Raw genomic sequence first — 19,034 nt, forward strand, 5'->3', positions numbered from 1 at the left:
AATTGAACGTTGGAATGCATTGCCTGGAAATATTTGTTCATTGCCCTTGACGAACTTTTTGTCTGCAATTGACATATGATGTTATCGCCACTCCTGCTATAGCCCAAGATAGGCTGCAGTATTTAAAAATTTATTATGGGGTTTTACGTGCCAAAACCACTTTCTGATTATGAGGCACGCCGTAGTGGGGGACTCCGGAAATTTCGACCACTTGGGGTTCTTTAACGTGCACCTAAATCTAAGTACACGGGTGTTTTCGCATTTCGCCCCCATCGAAATGCGGCCGCCGTGGCCGGGATTCGATCCCGCGACCTCGTGCTCAGCAGCCTAACACCATAGTAAAAATAAAAGGTAATAAAAATTAGAAGCATGGTGTCACGTGCGCACAAGCAAACATGAACACATCCCGCTCGATGACCGCGGAAACTCGCTGTCGAAACGCTGCAGTGAGGAAGCGCAGCAGCAGCAGCGCGCGAATTAACCTTCGTGCTGCGCCTCGCATCAACGCGAACTAAGCAGCGAAAACACCGCGCGGCAGACTATGCCCCGTCGCAGATGCGTTTCAAGATACAGCGGCCCGGGGGCGTATTCCGCCTTTTGCGACGCCGAACTGCGCATGCGCAGCGCCCTTGCGGCTAAGGGCCGAAGCAATTTGGCAGGCGCACCTGTGGGCGCACGGCCGGACTCGACTCTCTCCTCCGAGTGAGTGAAGTACGGCCGTGGCAGGCGCTGCACTGGTCAGTGGAATAGGGCGCCAGGCGTTTCTCTTAGACTCTTACAGACCGGCACATATCCGTGTCTTGCCGTTCTACACGGTTTACCCCGACGTATAACGCGACGACGCCTGCCCGTCCAGCGGGCAGACCTCCACTCTTAGCACACATGCTCCGGCAGTGCGGGTCGAGATACTCCAAGTTCAGCAAGGAAGAGTGGGACTCGTGTTTGCGTGGCCCCGCTGCAGCCAAGCAAATCCTGGCTGTCCGGCGTGCCCGTGACCGGGCTGGTGGGCTAGCCCACCAGCCCGGTCAGTCCCTACTCGAGACTTGCCAGTCCCGAGTAGGGCTAGCCGGGTGCGCGACGAGTTCGCGTCCTCGCCGGAACTCAAATAAAGTTATTTTACTCACTTGTTAGTCTTGCCATTCTCGCTGCCGCGCGCACGGAACGCCTTTCGAACATTATTGCCATCGAAATTTGGTGCGATGCCAATGGCGTGTCTCGTGTACGGGTGCACCTCCCGTGACCATCCCAGCAGGGCAATGCGGATCTTCAGATTTCCGTCGGTAAAACGCGATCGACAGCGCCGTGAAGTCTGTATTAGGGCTGCACTTAGCGACAGGTATGTATTGGCATATGCAGTTTACCTCTCTGTTTTTGTCATTACTGACTCGTACGAATAATCTCGATGAAGACGCAAATGTATGTTTGAGCTAGCGAAACAAACAATCTCTGAGCTCGCGCCACCTGGTTGAGTGAAACGCGAAGTGTTCTCTTTTTTTTTCTATCGTCTCTGTGCGTCCGTCGCTAGAACGCCGTCATTTCGCAACTTCACACCGTGCACACTTGCAGCTTTAGAAACGCTCAGCGCATGCTCGTGATGTCGGCGTAGTTATCTGTCCGAGCTAAGATCACCTGCACTGCCGGGCTGACGTGGAAAACAGCGTGCACTGTGGAAGTAGCTGATGGTGCTAGTTAGCAATCGTTGCTAGTTGTCGTTTCGTCATTCTTGCTGGCACCAAGTAATATTTACTTGCAGAAGGCTTTTAGGTTAATTAATTTATCGCTTACTTCACTTATCAAACACAGGTAATTTCCCCTATGTTGTCCTCGGTGTCAGTGTTTGTTGGATATCTGTATTTCTGTATGTTGTAAGCTCAGTGACTGACAGCATTAGCTCCATATGTCCTGTACGAAAATTGTGGGCATGTACTGCTTCATTCACGATTGACAATAAACAATGTAAGCTTACTTGCCTGACATGTTTCTTGCCAGTTGAGACCTCCAGGTCACCTGGCGATATAATAAAGGTATCGGTAGTCATTTTAAAGTATCGTACACACGAACAACGCCCCAAAAGCGGTAGCAAAACGTCCAAAACCAGCGAGCAGCGCGATGAGCCCAACCAGCCGCTACCGTAGCGCATATATTGCTCACTACATAATGATGATGATATTAGTTTTGATTTTGCCAGCACCATTTCTAGGTCGCATACAACGTTCACAACGCCACCACTACTCTTATTTCCGTTGCACTGTGGAAGGTGCAGTTTTCCTTCTCTAAGTTTATATAGGTGTTCTGGCTTTACCACCGCAACAGATGCTCACAGGCCCGCATGCAACGAGTTGGTTACATGCGAATTTTGCTGCCGCGACTTCTCGTTCTCGCGTTTGGTGAATCACTTCCTGGTTGCGGCTTTCCAATTGCTAGTAAGTACAGCGGGGCGTGGCACTTCCGAAGGCGCCGGACATTTGCGCGCATACGCGAGTAAGAGCGGGTGCGAGAGAAAATGTGGGGGCTTTTTCTCCTTCAATATATGACTCTGCCTAGGCACTATGGAAGAGAAGATAGCGCGTTTTAGACGTTTGTCCCTAGGCATGCCGGCATTGCGGAGTGCGCTAGAGTTTATTAACGCTTGGATGCCGGCTGCCGCAGAGGTGAAACAGGTGATAACATCGCAGATGTTTCCAATGGATCAGTAGAGACCGTGGAAGAGGCCGGTCCGCATGTACTCAAAATCTAGAAGGCCTTAGCAACCGCGGTTCAATGCGAAGTGCCTGAAAGGACGCCAGCGACGAGAATACGCCGCGTCCCCCTAACACGTTTTAGGCTAACCTAACCTGATGAGGCTGAAAAAGAAAGACAATAATGCTCACAACCTAACCGTTGTGAGAATATGCCACGGCACCCTAACGGCTTTTACGCTGACCTAGCGTAACGTTGACATAAGCCAACCTAAGCTAACATTAACCTAACCTAATGTAACATAATGTGACCTAGACGCAAGGACAATAATCCACGCGGTGTAACCACTGTGAGAATGTGCCTCGGCACCCTAACGCCTTTTAGCTAAAGTCCCTTGATAATTTGAAAGTAGCGACACTCTTTGACCTCTGCCGCGCGACCTCCTCGCCTCCTCCTCGCCCCTTGCGCGTTCCCCCCGCGGCAACCAGTTTTGCCCCCGTTTTTCTGCACGACGATTGGTCTCCCTGTCGTTGCCCTTGGAAACGCGCGGATCTTGAGCTTTGCTTGCGTTAATCTTTTTCGTTCGCGCCATTTTCCTCCTGAGCACGGCTGGCTCGGCGCTTTAGCTCGGCGTAGCGAACGTTGTACGCTGTGTTTCCTGGTCTATGTGCTAGCGCTATGCCGGGCTGTTGCGCATGTAACTGCAGCAAGAAGCCTGAAGATGGTTATGGAATTTTAATGATACCACAAGGAAAGCGTGACGGCTTGCGCAGAAAGCAGTGGCTGCATGACATTGGCCGAAAGAACTTTGTTCCGACAAAGAACAGCGTTGTTTACGAGCTGAGGCGTCTTTCTTATAACTCGTAGCAAAGCATCCCATAATGTTGCATTTTTTTTTTCATTCTTCCGGCCTGCTCACCATCGTTTTTGTTGCGGTTGTCCTCAGTATGCTTAATATTCTGGGGCGGCTCCATCACCTTGCAAGTCGCTAACTGTTGTTATTCAGTCGGAAGTGCAGCATTATAGATCCTGCTTCGCGCCCTGAAAAAAATTGTGGCAATTATGCCCGTGGTATTGCAGGTGATGAGCGTTAGCTTAGTCAACATTGAGTTTTTTTAAAGTTTTAAGGCGAAAGCCTTTATATCTCTATGTTTCAAGGTCGCGTTGTGAACTGGAAGTATCACTTCACCCAAGGAAGGCCAGAGGTGACCCAAAGCATGTCCACCCCTGTATAAGAGAATGATTACCCAAGTTAATTAATGAATCATTAGTGATTGACATATGGCGGATTAGGGAGGATTAAGGTTGATAAGAGTGTATTAAACAATATTAGGGTGGATTAGAGTGTATTAAGGATTAAGATGCAAGAACAAATATTAAGGTGGGTGGAGGAGGATTAAGGCGGATTATGGTGGATTAGGGTGAAGGGTTGATGAAAGGGTATTAAGATCGATTAGGGTGCATTAACAAGGACTATGGAGGATTAAGGTGGACAAAGGAAGATTAAGGTCGATTAATGTGGATTAAGGTGAATTCGGGTTGATAAAGGAGGATTAAGACCGATTAGGATGAACTAGGGTAGATTAAGGTGGATTAGGGACCATGGAGCTGGATTATGTTTGATAGAGGTGGATTAGGGTGTATTAAGGTAGATTGGGACTATTAAGCAGGATTAAGTTGGATTAAAGTGCAAGAATAGGGATTAAGGTGGATGAATGAGGATTAAGGCGGATTATGGTGGATTAGGGTTGATAAAGGAAGATTAGGACCGTATAGGGTAGGCTAAGGTGCATTAGGGGCGATGTAGGTTGATTAGGTTGTATTAAGGTAGATTGGGAGTATTAATCTGGATTAAGGAGCATTAAGGTGGATTAGGGTGGACTAAGGTGAATTAGGGTTCATTGAGTATTAAGACCGATTAGTCTACCATAATCCTCCTAATGCACATTAATCCACCGAATCCAGATTCATCGACCTTAATACTCCTTTCTTCATAATCCATAATCTACGAAAGTACTCCTTAATGCACCCTAATCCACCTTCATCGACCTTAATCTACTCTAACCCTCCTTAATGCACTGTAATCCTCCTTAATCAACCCTAATGCTTCCTCATTCACTTTAATCCACCCTAATTCGCTATAATCATCCTAAATTCACCTTCACCCACCTTCGTCAACCTTAATCCAACCTAGTCCTCCTTTATGCACCTTAATCCACCCTAATGCACCTTCATCGACTTTAGTCCACCTTAATCCACCTTAATACGCCCGAATTCATCTTAATCCAATCACTAATCAATCATTACATTGCTAATCATTAATCATCTCTTAACGCGGCTGCACATGCTTTAGTTCGCTTCCCGCCTTCCTTCGGTCACTTGATATTTTCTGTAGCTCACAACGGGACCTTGAAACAGAGGTCTAAGGCCTTCGCTTAATAAGCCACACACAAAGGGATGTTTCACAAGCAATACTAGATCAGACGCACGAAGTAAAGCATCTGATCATGTGGCAGAAAAATTGTCTGGAGTATAGAACTCGCCTCAAAGCTTCCTTTACATCGGTATACCCCGTTCATACGGCTTTAAGAAAAAACCAACCTCCTCATAAACGTTGCCTCCAGCATTATCAATGCTGTTATTAGCATTTCTCGAAATTTTCAACCCCACTGTGGCGCGCAGCTGGCACAAAATAACACGCCGCGGACAGGAGGAAAAGCGCACCATGCGCAGCCGGCGGGCAAGGAGAATCGAGGAGGTTGCGCCGTGAGGAGGAGAATGTCGCTACTTTGAAATTATCAAGGGGCTTTATTTTACGCTAACCTAACGTAACCTAAGCTAACTTAACGTTGACGAGACGCAAAGCCAATAATCATCACGGCGTGACATAAGGAAATCCCGTTCAACCATGGTTTCAAGGTTGAATTTTTTCAATTGCTAGTAAGTACAGCGGGGCGTGGCATTTCTCAAGGTGCTCTACATTTCTGCGCCGGCACAAGTAAGAGTGGGTGCGAAAGAGAAAATCTGGAGGTCTTTGCTCCTTGAAAAATACTCCCAAAGAACAACCGTGCTGAAGGCCTTACTCGCGTTAGTAAGGTTCCTGTGGTCTATGGGGCTTCACGATAGACTTTAAGAACACCGCCCCCTACCGCTGTGTATTGTACGCTGTTTGCTCGTGCTCGTCTCTCTTCACTTCGGGTATGCTTCGGGAATGAACGACAATCTTGTGGGCATCATTAAGGAGTGCGCAATAGAAGTCGGTGGTAACGCCGTTAAACAGGAAACCAGTAAGCTATCGCAGGAGACGAAAGATCTGATCAAGAAACGCCAATGTATGAAAGCCTCTAACCCTACAGCTAGAATAGAACTGGCAGAACTTTCTAAGTTAATCAACAAGCGTAAGACAGCTGACATAAGGAACTATAATATGGATAGAAGTGAACATGCTCTCAGGAATGGAGGAAGCCTAAAAGCAGTGAAGAAGAAACTAGGAATAGGCAAGAATCAGATGTATGTGTTAAGAGACAAAGCCAGCAATATCATTACTAATATGGATGAGGTCGTTCAAGTGGTTGAGGAGTTCTATAGAGATTTGTACAGTACCAGTGGCACCCACGATGATAATGGAAGAGAGAATAGTCTAGAGGAATTTGAAATCCCACAAGTAACGTCGGAAGAAGTAAAGAACACCTTGGGAGCTATGCAAAGGGGGAAGGCAGCTGCGGAGGATCAGGTAACAGCAGATTTGTTGAAGGACGGTGGGAACATTGTTCTAGAAAGACTGGCCACCCTATATACACAATGCCTCATGATCTCGAGCGTACCAGAATCTTGGAAGAACGCTAGCATAATCCTAATCCATAACAAAGGGGACGCCAAAGACTTGAAAAGTTACAGACCGATCAGCTTACTGTCCGTTGCCTACAAAGTATTTACTAAGGTAATCGCAAATAGAATCAGGGACACCTTAGACTTTTGTCAACCAAAGGACCAGGCAGGATTCCGTAAAGGCTACTCAACAATAGACCATATTCACACTATCAATCAGGTGATAGAGAAATGTGCAGAATATAACCAACCCTTATATATAGGTTTCATTGATTACGAAAAAGCGTTTGATTCAGTCGAAACCTCAGCAGTCATGGAGGCAGCACATAATCAAGGGTGTAGACGAGCCGTATGTAAAAATACTGAAAGATATGTATAGTGGCTCCACAGCCACCGTTGTTCTCCATAAAGAAAGCAACAAAATCCCAATAAAGAAAGGCATCAGGCAGGGAGATACGATCTCTCCAATGCTATTCACAGCGTGTTTACAGGAGGTATTCAGAGACCTGGATTGGGAAGAATTGGGGATAAGAGTCGATGGAGAATACCTTAGTAACTTGCGATTCGCTGATGATATTGCCTTGCTTAGTAACTCAGGGGACCAACGGCAATGCATGCTCACTGACCTGGAGAGGCAAAGCAGAAGGGTGGGTCTAAAATTAATCTGCAGAAAACTAAACTAATGTTTAACAGTCTCGGAAGAGAACAGCAGTTTACGATAGGTAGCGAGGCACTGGAAGTGGTAAGGGAATACATCTACTTAGGGCAGGTAGTGACCACGGATCCGGATCATGAGACTGAAATAATCAGAAGAATAAGAATGGGCTGGGGTGCGTTTGGCAGGCATTCTCAAATCATGAACAGCAGGTTGCCACTATCCCTCAAGAGAAAAGTGTATGATAGCTGTGTCTTACCAGTACTCACGTATGGGGCAGAAACCTGGAGGCTTAAGAAAAGGGTTTTGCTTAAATTGAGGATGAGGCAACAAGCTAGGGAAAGAAGAATGATGGGTTTAATGTTAAGGGATAGGAAAAGAGCAGATTGGGTGAGGGAGCAAATGCGGGTTAATGACATCTTAGTTGAAATCAAGAAAAAGAAATGGGCATGGGCAGGACATGCAATGAGGAGGGAAGATAACCGATGGTCATTAAGGGTTACAGACTGGATTCCAAGGGAAGGGAAGGACATGTAATGAGGAGGGAAGATAACCGATGGTCATTAAGGGTTACGGACTGGATTCCAAGGGAAGGGAAGGACATGTAATGAGGAGGGAAGATAACCGATGGTCATTAAGGGTTACGGACTGGATTCCAAGGGAAGGGAAGCGTAGCAGGGGGTGGCAGAAAGTTAGGTGGGAGGATGACATCAAGAAGTTTGCAGGGACAACATGGCCACAATTAGTACATGACCGGGGTAGTTGGAGAAGTATGGGAGAGGCCTTTGCCCTGCAGTAGGCGTAACCAGGCTGATGATGATGATGATGATATATACACTCCGATGAAGGCCGGTCCACCGGCCGAAACGTAAGTAAAAACATATGCCTTAACATTCCTCTTCTATTTTTTTGCTTTTTTTTAAATATTACACCTTCGGATGTGGAGTGAAACGCTTCATCTAGTGTGTGTGTGTGTGCATGTATATATATATTATATGTATATATTTCTTGCACTTGAAGAAACTTCGTGTGACCTCGAAGAATTGAGCACTGAAGTGAAGGCGTTATATGAGTATATACAAGACCTCACAGAAGGAGACAGTTCAATTTCACAGCCTGAGTCCTCTCGGTGGTGTAATCTTCCTTCGTGTAATTTTTTAATACTTGGCTATCACTAATACTGCTTCGCCTTTTCGGCGAAACTGCAGCCTCTCTTTCTTTTTATTTTTCTCTGAGTCCGAGTATAAGCGCTACTGAGCATGACTGTTGTTCATTTTGATTTCGAGTGAATCCAGCTTGGCCTCATTTCGGTTACTGAGTGAATTATAGTATTCCCCAACTATCATACACCAAGACTTAAAAAAAAGACTACTTGCATTACTCGAAGGAAACCTAGTGCCCATTGTTTCCAATACAGTGGAGTAGCCGCCACTAATTATTTCATTACTGAGATTTATTAATTTATTATTTATTTATTTATTTATTTATTTATTTATTTATTTATTTACTGAATACCTGTGTCGCCTCGCAGGCATTATCGCAGGGGGGACAGTTAGAGAAAGATGTATTAAATCATTCACAGAAGTAGAGAAGTAACATCAAGGTGCGAGCACACAATAAGCGAACATTTTCAAGCGCAACAGAAAATTAAAACAACATTAATACACTAATGCATTGTCACAAACACAGACAGGAATAAAAATCGTGATTATCAAATACTGAAACACATTCCTCCAGTAACAAATTTCTGTCTGTCACAGTTTGTGGAAAAAGGGATTTGGCAAAGTGGTGCATATTACAGCTGTATTCTCACAGCTTCTTTGAGATTTAATTCGGTTAATTGCAATTAATTATCTGACTCAAGTGCTGTCCTAATTTTCAAAGTGTGAATGAGTCATTTGTAGGTACCCAACATCTAACTGTGGTGTTTTCAGCGACGTACTAATTGCGTACAGTTTCTTTTCCGAATGGCAAGGAAACCTCACGAAGTATGAAAAATACCATGTGAGTGCACTCCCGCCCGCATAATAAAGCAGCGCCCTCAAATAAGCTGTTTGAAAGCAACTGCACTGCCTGTCGCAAACCCGAAGAGACAGCACATCACCTTGATAATGGTACGGAACGAGCCCCAATGGCAGGTCTGGTGGCTTCACAGCTATTCCTTCCTCTCATTTTTACATCACACTTATCCGTCTCTCAAGGCCGGCTGATCACATTGATAACAAAAGCACTTGATAACACAGCGAAGCGCCACGCTGTTTACGCACGAAATGCGAAAAACAATGGAATAGGCATAAAATGTTTCAAAATTCCACATTAGGTACTCGCACCACATCGAAAGAGCGCGCGTGAAGCTATACTTTGAGCCAGAAACTTGCTTCAGATCAAAGCCAAATTAAAACGACCGTTTTATTTTGCATGGAAGAGCTCGGGCCCCGGAGGCATACCCCCCCCCCCCGTAGTCAGTGCCTATGGATGCATGAATTGCATGCATTGTGTCTTCGTCCAACGGCTCGTTTTGTTCCCCATCTCTTCGGCGACACTGATAGCATTCTGCTTCCTGTGTGCTGTAAGAGACTGCCACTGAACGCAGCTCATCGCGATTTGAGTTCGCCGGTGCCGCATACACTATTCGATAACGACAGCCGAAACGCAAAATGACGACCGAAAAGTAGACGAGAAAGGGCGGCCGTGAGAGAGGAAAGAAGGGAGCTGCACAGCATGCGGGGCCGCCTGGGAGAGGGTAGGCTGGCTTCCCTATAAGATATCAAAACCGAATGGCGGAAACCTTTGCCTCAAAGTGCAGCTACACAGCAGCGGAATACGCACTGTCGTGAAACCACATTTCAAGGCAATAATCGCGATGCCGTGAAGCCAGGCGGCAAGGCGAAATTCGTATAGAAGTATATAGCCCGCATCCCAAATTAACTGTTCAGTTTCTTGAAATCTTGGTGCAAGTTCTACGCAAAGTACGGTAAATTTGTACTTCTCATCACTTACAACTGAAATGGGTGGGAAAACATGGTATCAGGTTACAGGGCCTGTTCGCGTGGTAGCACCCAAGATTGTTTCGGAACCCGGAAACTTCTTCAGCTGGTAATAGTGAACTTTTGCTTGCCTCGCCTTAATTCCTAAACAATACAACCAAGAGGCCGCCAACCTCTCACTCTACCTGCGATTAAAAAAAGAACAGCCTTTGTGCCTCATGTAGCTGCTACTCATGAATCTTTCTTTTCTCCCCTGCTGCCGTATCACGTCCGCAAATGGAAGACACGTTCCTACTTCCATTAGCCGTATCAAACGTCTCCGTGATTGCAATTTAAACATTAATCTAATCTTTCCAACTCAGACATTTTCCGAAATGGGCAGAAGCGCATGAACATTTGTTATTTTGGATTAGCCTCGTCAAAGATATATTACACTGTGTTTTGGTCGTTCCCGAAATAGCCATTCCAGCCATAGGAGTTGCTCAAGGGAATATAAGCAAGGGAAAGCGATCATGAAATATTGGAATTTCCTTTTCCAAACATGCCAACGGGCCTTCCCCATTCCAATTCTTTTAAGCTAGAAAAAACATTTCCCTCTTCAGTGAACTAACACTCGCTCATTCTAATGCTAAATAAGCATCATCGAAGGTTTGGTTACGCGGTCTGAGGCCATTCTGTTCTCTGATGGCTCTTCTGATGGCTTAGTGGAGATTTCATAAATGATGTCAATATGTCTCCTGCAGCTTCCGGCCTTGGTGGTGGTGGTACCATTGGGTCCCCCCACGTTAGCTCTAATAAATCATTCTGCTGAATGCCATCCGATTAGGTGCTGAAAAAGCGAGTCTTTTTGACATCAAATATGGTGAAGTTGACAGAATGTCCGCAAAGCACTTCTTGTTCCTCAGTTTAAATGTTTTCAAGCTCGAAATCATGGGCTCATGAGCGTCGGATTAACCTCGCATGGCGAAGCACTAAATATTCTTTGATCATCTCAGATATTTCTAAAGCCTGATGGAAGTAAGGTTAGTGTCCAAAAGCAACACACGCAATGTGAGGAAAGTGGCGGGCTCCGGATTGTTTTCTATCAAGTGGCGCTCCTTCAACCCAAGCCGCAGTACATGCGCGTAATGCGCCCCAATCGGAATGTGGCAGCCAGGATCCGAACTCGCAACCTCCTCATGCACAGCCCTCAAGCTTGTGACAGTGTCAGGCACAAAACTTTGACGGAGTGTTTACATGCTAGTGGCCTTCCTCGGCAACACAGGTCTCGCAATATGCTAGGAACGCCGGGAGTTGCTCTGCCGTTCAAATTTGCCTCTCACTGTGAAATTTCGGGCAGGCTTTGAATGTGCTTTGAGGGCAGCATACGTACAAAGTGCTCCTTCGGGAGTGCATTCCTCCAAAACGGGTGCACAGCTTCGACTAGCTTTTTGCAGTATAAGATGGACCCACCTGGCTGTAGCGTGACCTTATCCTGGCGTAGAAGAATTTGAAGAAGAACAGCAGGTCATCAACGTGTCCGGCACATCCCTGCAAAGCCAGCAACTGAGTGACAGCCAGGTGGACGGCTTCGGCCGTGGCCAGCCAGCTGGACGGTTTGCCCCGCTGAGGGCGCCAGAATGCCGAACGGCCGCCCTCCAGCACTGCGCACGGGAGCCCTGCCAATAAAAGGAGCAACAGCCGCCATACGCCGTCTGGCACCACTCGTGGTGCAATGCATCTACCCAGATTCACATGTTCAGGGAAAACTTTGCACAGCTAAACAATAGGTCAGGGGGTGGCACCTGGCGATTACATTATCACCTTTCACTCGTAAAAATAAGATCAGTAGTATACACGCGTTCTGTTACACTAACAAAAGGCGACCATAACATATAACCCCATGTGGCTGTTGTATGCACACATGCGCCTAGAGGCCGACATCAGAGCCATGTTTTCCTGCGTCTACACATTACAGCAGAATCTTCGCCCGTTCTGTGGCAAAGCATTGAGGGCACACACACACTCTCCAATCGTCGGCACAAAGCACCCCCGCGACAGTAGATCGACACTAGCACATTGCACAGCTTTCGGCCCGCTTCGATTCTGTGCTCGAGCTGTGTCGCGCTAGAAGAGGGCATTCTCCAAGAGCCACATCGGTGGAGTTTTTCACAGTACTCGGAGAGATGACAGCTTTTCTTGTGCACCTTGGCTTTTCAATTTCAGGTGAGCACTGACAAAATATCACCTGACTGGCAGTTCGGCTTGGTTCGAAGCATCTACAAGCATGTCTAAATACGTGGAAGCTAAATACACATTTCTTCTTTTTTTTTTTTAGGCGGTTGCACACATTGCCTTTCTTCCCCTCCCACTGCTCTAAAGGAACTGCATCCAATGCACAGAGTCACAACAAAGGCATGTGTCCCATTCTGCAAGACGCCAGTCTTGCAGACCGATCGCACGCTGCAGACACGGATCCAGCATGGCCCGTGCGCTGCGCTGTAGCTTGTGCTCCCTCCTCGAAGACAATATTCATCACAAGCGAAATCCCCATTCGCGTCAACAGGCACTGAATGTCTGCATTGCACGTAAGGGATTACCTTTAATCTTTGCGTCAAGGTAGATCCTCTTGGTCTGCTTCCACGTACTTCAGCGGAGATGATGACCACGCAAGCACAAGGAGGCCGCATGCAAGAAAAACAAGGCCGCTCTGGGACAGGCTCTCCGTAGATCAGGCCGCAAGAGCAGCACAAATATCCAGGTGAAGTACTGTCGACTCCTGCTAATTCGATCCTTGCGGGACCGCAAGATTCAGTCGAATTATACGAAAGGTTGAATCAACGAACGGCGGCAAAAGCAACGGTTTCACATTGTTTGTATTGCTCAAAGTAACCTGTAATGTATTTCTGCTTCTTGCTTCCGAAGAGCGACTCAACCATCACACGGCGATGAGCGCTGACATGTTTAAGCTAGGCATTGGACTGAAACACCACCGAAGGCATGCTCACACACTTTTCATTCACTTTTTAAATTTTGTAAGCTTCAAGAGTTACTTTTGTCAGTCTGCTTTGGTCCCAAATTAACATAGTAATTTTTGTCAAGACTGGGACGCAGCCGCACTCCCGGCAAAGTATGCCTAAATGGCCTGAAATAACTTTCATGGCATTATAATGATGCCCTTTTAGCCTCCGATTCATACACTAGCCTGTCTGACCGATTACGCGCATTCGCATGACACGGATGTTAAACAACATTCTGTATTCAATGCACAAATTGCATGCAGTGTGTTGCGGTACAGGCAGTCGTCTCTTCTTTGTCTGAGTTTACTTTCTTGCAGATCCTATGCACGCGTTCAGGAGCTGAAAAAAGAAACACTATGTCCACTCTGAACTTTCCCGCTATCCTTCTTAAGTTATTCAAGATGCTATGTATGTAAGGTATGACCACCACCTTCTTTGGTCTGAACTGCTATTGCACACATCCGAATTGGCCCTGTGCTTTTTACTCAAATCCTCCGCTACTGAGGTCAATAGTCACAAGGGGTAACCGGAATCGACCAGAGGCTTAGCCTGGCCCCATAAACTTGTTTCAACCTTGCGGTGACATGACTTCATCAATTCACCTAGCCTGCTTGATCTAATCAGGTGTGATATACATGTTTTTGATTTTGGTATTTATATACATCTCCTTAATTTTCTTTTTCTTCCTCAGGACAATCCATTATTTCTTGGCCAATCCCCCAAAGTGGGTAGGAGCCACATACATGATAGGAAAACCAAACAACCTTGTACCGCTATCTATGCAACCACTACATGGTGTGCGACCTGGTGTAATAATATGCAAAGTGCACACAAACTGATGCTACACAGTGTGCATCTCACATCACATGACAAGTGGCACAATACGATGCTAATGATGATGATGATTTATTGCCATCTCGTTTGAAACGGGGCGATGACAAACAGTCACCTAGCCTTCCTGATTTAACTAGGTATGCCATAAACGTATTTCATGTATGTATAACACCGGCCTGTGACTTTTTTCTTCCTGAAGACAATCCAACCATTTTCAGCCAATCTCCTATAGCGGGTAGGAGTCTGGCGATAGCTGCAACGAACACCGAATGGCGGCGGCAGACAACATCGCCAAGCGAAACAAGCCCGTAACAGGTTAAGCAGTAAAAATCACCAGCGATTACAATACTCCCCAATGCGAAATTTTAGTGCACCTCTACACGTGTTTCAATTTCGTGATATAGTGAGGCATCGCACCAACTGGTAGAGCCACGACACACAACACCATGTATATAGACATGTCCACTCAGTTGCTGCGTCCCGGCAACCACAGCTTGCAGAGAATGCTATACGTGAAGGCAAGCTTTCTGGTCATTGTTGTTCTGCACCCCGCACAGCCGGTACCGCCACTGCCACAGATGCGCAGACGTTAGCACCATCTGGCAGTGCTTCAAGCTGGCTTCCTCCGCTTTCCTCCTCATGCGTCCACCACGCCCTCCTTCCCCACTTTCCTCCTCGTGCTCTCTTCTCTCTCGCTGTGTTTCATTTCCCGCTGCGCTCCACATTCGCTCAGTTACATCGAAGTAGAATGCCAACGCTCAATGTAGGAACGGGCATCTAAGAGCTGCGCTCTAAAATGAATCCTGAGCTGGCATCAGTTTTAAGTACAACCATAAAGAAATTGCTACACATTTGTGCAAGGTTGCATTCTCGGACATTCTCAGGGTTGGTGTAAAAAGCAGAGGGCCGATTCTAATAGACAGTTTGCAACCACACATAAACGCATTACATACGTAATGAAATAGCGTCGTCCCCACTGCGCATGCTCCAGACGCTATTGGGTTTCTGTGGTTTACGTGCACTATGGTAACGTAACTTATTTGTTGAGTTTAACATTCGTAATGTTTACGGATGCTAAGAAATGGCGTTGTTCAACATGGCGGCATCCATGGCTCCTGCTTCGGCGTGAATTCTCGTGATGGCTACACCCTCACTCGTGTTGATCACCAGTAAGTACCAAAATGAGTTTTCACTTTCTCTAAACTCACTTGAAACGTTAGCTTGGGTGCACAGTGCGTTCAATTTCTGAGATTGTTTGGCGATTCCGGTGCCCATAGGCCTAACGAGATGCGTCCGTCTAGCAACAACAGGATGGTTGCTAATGGATTGCTAACGGAGGCGTACAAAACCGAAGTTTATAATAGGGGTTCAGAAAGTTTGGTTATGGGAATCATCGAGGGCTTTCTTGTTTCTTTTTTTTTTTAAAGAGCGTACGTTAGGGCATGTTGGTATTCCATAACTGAGGTTTTTAGCACACAAAAAGGGACGAGAGACAGAGGCAAGACGCGGACACAGCGCTTTTTCTTCTTTAACATAGGTAGGACATTAACAATATAATAACAAAAGCTTGGTGGTGCATGCCACTGCCCCGTTCCAAAGGGGACGCTCATAGCATCCGTCCATCTTTCCTAGGTTCACGTTCCTGTACGGTAAACTAAATGTCTTGAAAGGACGCGCACTGTAACGTTCTGCAAAGGTGTTTACATAAGGTGACAAATGCTATGCTATTCTATATCTGTCCAATGTCCACAATAGCACTGCAGGACGAAAGAAGGTGGCAGTCGTACCTTGCATACATCGCATCTCACATAATTTGAAAAGGACAGCGAGAAAGTGTAGGTTCTTTCTTTCTTTTTTTTTTCCTTTTTTTGCTCCTAAACGCTTGCAAAAGATGTGAAAGAAAGTAAACTCTGAAAAGGTTGAGACGACTGCCTGTACCACAAGGTACTGCACACAACTTGTGCACTGCATAAAGAATGTTGTTTATTTAATACCCTAGTGCGAACGTGTGTATATCAGTCAGACAGGATGTTGTATGAATTAGAGGCTAAAAGAACATCATTTTAATGCCATGAAAGTTATTTCAAGCCATTTAGGCATGCTTTGCCAGGAGTGTGGCTGCATCTCGGTCTTTAAATAAATTGCCTTGGTGAATCGGGCCCAAAGCAGAATGACAAGAGAAATTCTTGAGGCTTACGAAATTTTTAAAAATGAAAAAGAAGTGAGTGAGCATGCCTTCTGTGATGTTATTGCAAAAAGAGATGAGGTTTCTCATGTTATTGAGATAGCCATGCAAAAGTGCAAGCAAGTTGCTGTTAAGCTGTTTGACATGTTTCTGTTCCTTGGTGTGTGCATCTCAATGTTGACATTCTTGCGCATGCGAAATAAGAATTTGTAGTTGAAAGCAGAAACTGTGTGTGCATCAAAACTCTTTTCTGTCCTTATCCTGCCATGCTGCACTGTGTTATCATGAATCCCAACCAACTAGCCCGCCCATGCTCTTTAGTTAAAATAGCAGTTGTTTTTCGTAATAAGCTAACAGCTACAGGGTCGCAACATATGTTTTTGCCACTCTTGAGACTTGCATACACTGCAGGACAAACTGGTGAAATGGTTCAGTCTAGGCATGGGCCACAGTTCCATTTGCATTGTAGAGGAGTGGCTTGAGGAATGTGGGACCACAAGTAGAGTCACAGGCTGTGATCCATGGACAGCGACTGATATACACGGCGATGGACAGTAAGCGTAAATAGGAGACAAGTTCTGCATGTCTGATATTTCTGATTGCCAGAATGTGTGGCATGCTACATTAACAACAAAATAAAATCAGGTGCATGGTATATTTGGGTGTACGTTGTTTTCTATGAGCCCATAGAAAGAAAGTGTGTATTAGAACCTGGCAAATATTGTCAAATAAAGCAGGGCAATTTTCTGACGTTATAATTCAACATGCCAGATAATTCGATTGATTCTGTCAATTACCTCAAGGTCGAATTAACAAAAGTTGAGTATATGCCAGGTGTATTCTTTATTTTTTTTTTCGGATCATGCAAAGTTTTTTCAAATTTCCTGTGGCAGATAGCATAATTCTAGTCACTGAGCTAGATTAATCAAAGATGCAATCATTACTTGAACAAGAAATCTAAATGCATATTCAACAAATAAAAAAATCCCTATTAGGAGCACCTATTGCAATTAATTTTAGTAAGTGAGTTTGCAAGGTATATGCACTTGGAACAAGTTCTGAGGGTGGCACAGGTCTTAAGATATGCGCTATCAAAGCTGCAATAATAATGTGCTCTCGTTCCACTTACCTTTCTAATAAAATGCCGTGTGCACTGAAGCATAAGAGTGACTGGAATAGCCATGTACTCAGGCACACTTTGAGAATGAATATCTCGAAACTTGTGTCATCCTGTAAATTCGTTCCAAGTAGATAAAACTTGCAAGCTCACCGGCTACAATTAATAAATTGCAATATGTGTCATAATGTAATTCGATAAAAAAATAATTAGTGAATTAGTTTTAAATTATTGATAATGCATTTTGATTTCTCATGCGAGTAGCTTCTGCGGCCTCAAGTAATCCAGCTCAAGGACTACAATTACACTATCTGCCACAGGCGATCTTTAAAAATTCTGCATGGTCTATGGGACAAACTATGGGAAAATGGCATCCTCGTTTTCAGCTTTAAAAATATGGAATGACCTACCCCGTTCACTTAAACTTACGTCATCTTTGAATGTATTCAAACATGAGTTAAGATGCGTTATTTCTTATTGTAAATAGCTTCATGTCCTATAACATGCTCTCTGTATAATTGTGCTTTTTGATATATGTACTTTTTTGTTTGTTTTCTCTTACTAATGTATTGCATTACGCGCATTCATTTGTTTTCCTTGTACTTTTTTATATTTGCTGCTGTAACCCACGTTTTGTAGACATCTTTCTTTTTCTTTTTAGAACCGAGGGTCCCATTGCAGTCATTGACTTTGGGACCCTCGTCTGCATACTATTTGTTGTTTACTTATTGTTTTTTGAATGACGAATAAACGGAACTGAAACTGAAACTGAACTGAACTGAAACATTCGTGTAATGAGTACCGACATAATAAATAATCAGACACAATGAAGTAAACATAACATAAAACCTACTGCTATAATGAGGGGCCTGACATGGTATTTCAACGAAGCAAACTCTTGTTTCTGTTTAGCTGAAATATGCAAGTTAGCAGAAAAAGTCCAACCTTCGCAAAAGATAATGTACTCTTCATACATTTAAGTCTTCTTACGCACAAAACACATGTAATTGGGTGCTTTAACAATGTGGAAGCAGCAATCAGAGCTCATCTTGAGCAGTAGCATAGACCTTTATGTAGCCTCAATATAATAGTTGTCGCTAATACTATGTACAGTGTGACGGGTACTGTGAGAGCTGAAGTTTGTGTAAACTTTTACAATGAATATTGTGAACAAATTTGTGCTCTAATTGAGACTATCTTGTGTTGACATACATAAGCTCATTTACATGTAGTAATACAGTATACTTCCGAAATTTCAAATTCGGTTGATTCAACTCTTCGGTTAATTCAATAAAACTGAAGGTCCCGGCCGGTGCCCATGCATTTCTACGGGCCCAAACTTTCGTTATTTCAATCCTATAATTGGCCTTCACGGGACAATTCCAACTTGACCAGCCAGCACGCACACACCCGGTCCCTGTAGGGGAGGCCGATGGCGACCCCTGTAGTGGCAACGTCTGTCTCAGCGGAGCATAGGGAACATGCGTGGAACACGTCACCTCTCGTCGACAACGCCTATTTTGGGCATGTCCTAGGAAAATTTACAAGCAACAACCGTAACTCAAATTGCCTTATTAGGGTCTCTACCTGATTCTAACACACACCTTTGTTATATTTTTAAAGAAAATTGGGCCGAGAATTGCAGTGCGGTGCAATCGTACCTGAAACAAAAACGGCTTTTGCAACAATTCCGTGCTTTACCGCAATACCTAGATGTCATGAGGCAGAGCTAACTTTAGAAAAACGTGTT

General features: G+C 45.0%; 1 protein-coding gene across 2 annotated transcripts in view; it reads right to left on the reverse strand.

Moving 5' to 3' along the window:
* LOC126521648 (tRNA-uridine aminocarboxypropyltransferase 1) overlaps positions 1-19,034 on the reverse strand; it is a 30,709-nt gene that overhangs the window by 2,776 nt on the left and 8,899 nt on the right. For both annotated transcript variants that reach the window (XM_050170368.3, XM_050170370.3), the window contains exons 4-5: positions 12,729-12,775; positions 11,602-11,807 (exon numbers count right to left, since the gene is read on the reverse strand). In XM_050170368.3, coding sequence (XP_050026325.1) covers positions 11,602-11,807; positions 12,729-12,775 — 253 coding nt within the window. The remainder of the gene's footprint in view (positions 1-11,601; positions 11,808-12,728; positions 12,776-19,034) is intronic.

The sequence above is a fragment of the Dermacentor andersoni genome, chromosome 6 (genome assembly GCF_023375885.2).
Source record: "Dermacentor andersoni chromosome 6, qqDerAnde1_hic_scaffold, whole genome shotgun sequence".
In the NCBI taxonomy this organism is placed as follows: Eukaryota; Metazoa; Arthropoda; class Arachnida; order Ixodida; family Ixodidae; genus Dermacentor; species Dermacentor andersoni.